We start from the raw sequence: 4,374 nt of genomic DNA on the forward strand, positions 1-4,374 counted from the left end.
TCCCAGGGCCACAGCCACCCTGTCTCCATCCCTGTTTACTGATGGGGCCGATAGGGCCGAGCAGGAGGGATGGCAGCTCCCCCTGATCGCGCTGTCACCGGCCGGGCAGCCTCAGCCGCTCTCAGAGGATGTTGTGACTGCGCGGAATTACAATGTTTGTTGTTTCTCACTCCCAATAATTGACATTTGATAGCGACTACCGTAAAAGCGGCCCGGGGGCTGGGGCTGCGGCACAGGAGAGGCGGGAACCGGGCAATGGGGAGCCCTGGGTGCTGTCCCTGGGCACTTTGGGGTCCTTCGTGCCTCCCCCCATGGGGACAGGATGGGCAGGGGCTGTGGGAACATCCCGCGGATGGGCTGGGGGCAGTTCGGGGGCTTTGCGTTATAGCTTGGGGTCATATATATTATATATACATATAATATATATACATTATATATATGTGTATATATATACACGTTATATATATAATATATATACATATAATATATGTACATTATATATTATATATATGTACATTATATATATTTAGTATATAATATACATACGTTATATGTATTATAGGTAGTATTTATTTATTTATTTATTTATTTGTTATAATTCCCTGCACAGAACTCATTGCAGTGATTTCTGTTCAGGGAATTAAATTACAAATCAGCCCCGCGTCCCCGGAGACTGGGAAGGATGGGCTCGGTCCCGATCCCAGCCCGGGGACACGGGCGGGTGCTTAGCCAGGCTGGAGCTCGAAAAGCGGCTTTAAATAATTTTAAAAACTCCTTAAAATACAAACACCGTTTGCAGGCGGTACAACGGGGATGCCGAGCGCACGGGAGGGCTGCACGAAGGCGGGGACGGGAGGGACCGGCAGGGAAAGGCTCCGGGATCGGGGAGGCGGCCCCGCTCCCCCCGGGCTGTCCGGGATGCGCAAGAACGCCAGGGACGCGAGGTTCAGCCACTCTCTTTAATGACAACTCGCTGATCTCTCAGCTCGTACAGCAAAGGGCAACGCGTTCGAAGGGGCGGACAGTGCATTTCCATGCTAACTCACGTTTCAGTGCAGAACCCTACGGGACTGGCGGGCCGGAGTGTCCGTGTCCCTCGGGAGTCTGTCTGTCTGTCTGTCCGTATCCCTGCCCAGGCCGGCAGTAGCAGCCTCGCAAGGGACACCTGGGGGGTGCCGAGATGCCGAACTGACCGAACAGAGGGGACCGTACGGGAAGTGCAAAAATTAAATGTGGACGTCAATAATAATAATAATTAGTATAGAGTAAAAGTTAAAAAAAATAAGAGTCGCAGGGCTTGGCTGGGAGTTGTTGGGAACAAGTCACGCGAAATTACCGGCTGGTTTGTAGCAAGGAAGGAGGGGAATTATCAGGGTGCTGAGCCGGGAAATTCGGGCATCCCCCGCCGGTGCTTGCCTGTCCCCGCACGAAACACCAAAAACACCAAAACCCGCCCTGTCCGTGGCCGCCGCACTCGTGAGATCCGCGGGGATGCTGCACTGGGCCATCCCAGCCCGCAGCCCGGCCGTGTCCCGAGCCCGGGGCGGCTCACCAGGCTCGGATGCCGTGCAAGGTGGAGATGCCCGCGTTGCCCTGCGGGATGGGCGCCTGCACCGCGTTCAAGTCCCCCACGCTGAAGTTCATGAAGTTGTTGGCGGGCGCCGAGGGCTGCATGGGCTGCATGGAGGGGTAGTTGCAGTTGTAGTTGGCGTTGCAGGCGGGGCTGTTGTAGTTGCTGTACGCGGGGTAGGCGTTGTAGCTGTAGGGGTTGATGCTGACATTGTAGGGCGAGCTGTAGGGGGAGGATTCCCCCAGGCACGGCTTCCCATCGCGCACCAGCACGGGCACGGCGATCCGCCGCGGGGGAGGGATCCCCACCATCTCCAGCGTCTGGTCCTGTCTCTGCCTTTTGCATTTGTACCGCCGGTTCTGGAACCAAATTTTCACCTGCGTGGAGGTGAGCTTTAGGACGTTGGCTAGGTGGTCCCTCTCCGGGGCAGAGAGGTATTTCTGCTGCTTGAACCTTCTCTCCAGTTCGTACACTTGGGCTTGAGAAAAGAGGACGCGAGGTTTCCTCCTCTTCCTCTGTCTGGGGCGCTCGGGGTCTTCCAGGTCTCTTTTCTCCTGCTCCAGGCTCTTGTGTAAGGAACACAGTTCTGCAGCAAAATATACGGGCGAAGGGAAAAGGGGAAAGGAAAAAATGGTGCAAAAAATTATAAATCAGTGTTTAATAAAGAGCGAGCGAGCCCTGGCTCTTCCTCGGCCTCGCAGGCCGCTGTGGCCACCCTGCCCAGCTCTTTAGGTACCTCTGCAGCAAAATTTCCGTGGTTTTTGTCTGAAAACAACGGTGCCCCGTGCGCTGATGTGAGTCTCACCCGCCTGTGCCCCAGCCTGGATTTATCACTCGTAGCTTTGTGTTGAAACCCATCCCTACAGCCGAGGGAGTCAGGAATCGCATTTGTCACCTGGTTTGTGTCCAGACTCGAGGCCTCGCGTGTCACAGCCGTGCCCGTCCTGTTGGACAGGGACACATCCCCGGGGGTGTCCGGGCCGGGGTCAGCGGGACCCGGCTCTGCCCCGCTCCCGCAGGGCCCGGCACGGGATAAGGATGATAACGATGCTGCCGCTCCCCGAGCCCCGACACCGAGCGCAGCCCGCACTGTGCCCTGTCCCCGCAGCCCTGGGCACCCCCGGCCAACCCTGCTGGGGGATCCCCATCCCCCTGCCCTCCCTCGGCTTTACCTTTCTTGTCCGCCTTGGCCTCCTTGGCCGAGTCCATCTCCACGAAGCTTTTCCCGTAGTAGGAGCCGGGGAAGGCGGCCGCGGTTTTGCCGGGGGCCGGCTCGGGCAGCTCGTCCCGCAGGTCGGGCAGGGCCGGGGGCTCGGAGCCGAACGCCTCCTGCTTGAAGGTGGCCAGCATGCAGGACGGGGAGGCCAGCGCGGCCAGCTCCATGGAGCCCAGGCTGTGCTGCTGCTGCTGCTGCTCCAGGTTCAGAATATCCTTCACCGAGAAGGGCGTGCTTGTCACAGGGCTAGGGAACATTGCGGAGGACAGCGGGGCAGCGGCCGCAGCCCAGGGTCATGGAAAAGGAGGTGGGGAGCGGCCGAGGTGCAGCAGCGGTGGAGCGTGGGCTCCCGGAGGGGGCACATAGCATTCCCGAGAGTAGCCCTGCCTTGTGCACTGCCGCCAGGTAGGAGCGGACCATAAGGCCGGGGAAGGAGGGACTAGGCAGTTTTTGGGTGACTTTAGCTTTCTATTGGCCAACATTGCGGTGATGGTATGAGAGATGCAAAGTTCCATGTCACCTAATATAGTAATACATCTCAAAAACAGCTCCGCTCTTTTAAAGGGGCGGCACTGCATTTATCCAGCTTTGCAGCGCAGGGTTTGTTCATCCATTTGAAACAAAAAAAAAAAGAGAATGGCCTAATGCGTACAAACTCACTATCTGATGCTATCTATCATACAGTCACATTAAATAAACAGGCCGGGAGGAAACCATCAACCAAATATGTGCTGATTTAATTTTTTTTTTTAAGTGAGAGAACGGAGGTTTCGTTTTTAGTATTCTGCAATATCCGATGGCAGGAACTAAAAAACGTGAATTCACTGCTGTGTGAAGCGCGCTGAAGGGGAAATCCGCGCTCAGGGTTTATACAGATTTTCTAAAGCAGCACAGTGATTGCAAAGTCCAGCTGACAGCAGAGAGACCCTGAGCAGCCCCTGCCTGGCTTTGGAAAGGGAAATGCCGACTGGGTTTTCCTCTCGTTTGTTTGTAAAGTTTTCAAACAAAAAATGCGACACTGTCTGGGGAAAAAAAAAAATTAAAAATCAATCAAAACAAGGGCGGGTGGAGTTGTTGCAAATACAAGGGCTGAGAGAGGAGTAAGTAAAGCAAGGGGCCGCGGGGCTGCTGTGCCCGGCCGGCTCCCGCAGCTCGGGTGGGTGCACGGCCCCCGGCTCATGGAGCAGAGGTGGGGCTCGTTCATTTAACTCGCGTGGAGCCGCTCAAATAAACCTTGGCTGCAAAGGCGCAGGTGGTGGAGGGGCGGTTCAGGGCTTGGTGGGTTAGGGGGGCGAGAAAAAAAATAGAAATAAATAAAGAATCTCAGCCTGGAGCTGGAGCGCTAAAAGAGAGAGGCACGGGGATGAGCTTGGTGGGAGCAGAGCAGAGAAACCCCGAAGGGCTGCGGTGAGTTTGGGGGGCCTTGGCTCAGCGGCGGGGTCAGAGCCGTGCAAATCCTTTCTCCTCCCGCAGGACGGGACCCTCCGGGGCGGGCGGAAAGCGCTGCCCACCCCCGGCAGGACGGAGCCGCCGCTGCCCCCCGGGATTTGGGGTTTTGGCTCCCCGGGGAGCTGAATTTCGGATGTTT

At 56.5% G+C, this 4,374-nt stretch overlaps 1 protein-coding gene across 1 annotated transcript; it reads right to left on the bottom strand.

The window, feature by feature from the left end:
• Window positions 1–593: 593 nt before the first annotated feature.
• On the bottom strand, window positions 594–3,210 carry NKX2-5 (NK2 homeobox 5). The gene is made up of 2 exons (XM_074552224.1): window positions 2,743–3,210; window positions 594–2,156 (listed from the first exon to the last, which is right to left on the bottom strand). The coding sequence occupies exons 1-2, from the start codon at window positions 3,041–3,043 to the stop codon at window positions 1,549–1,551; spliced, it is 909 nt and encodes a 302-aa protein (XP_074408325.1). The 5' UTR covers window positions 3,044–3,210; the 3' UTR covers window positions 594–1,548.
• Window positions 3,211–4,374: the final 1,164 nt, after the last annotated feature.

The sequence above is a fragment of the Zonotrichia albicollis genome, chromosome 15, assembly GCF_047830755.1.
Source record: "Zonotrichia albicollis isolate bZonAlb1 chromosome 15, bZonAlb1.hap1, whole genome shotgun sequence".
Classification (NCBI taxonomy): Eukaryota; Metazoa; Chordata; class Aves; order Passeriformes; family Passerellidae; genus Zonotrichia; species Zonotrichia albicollis.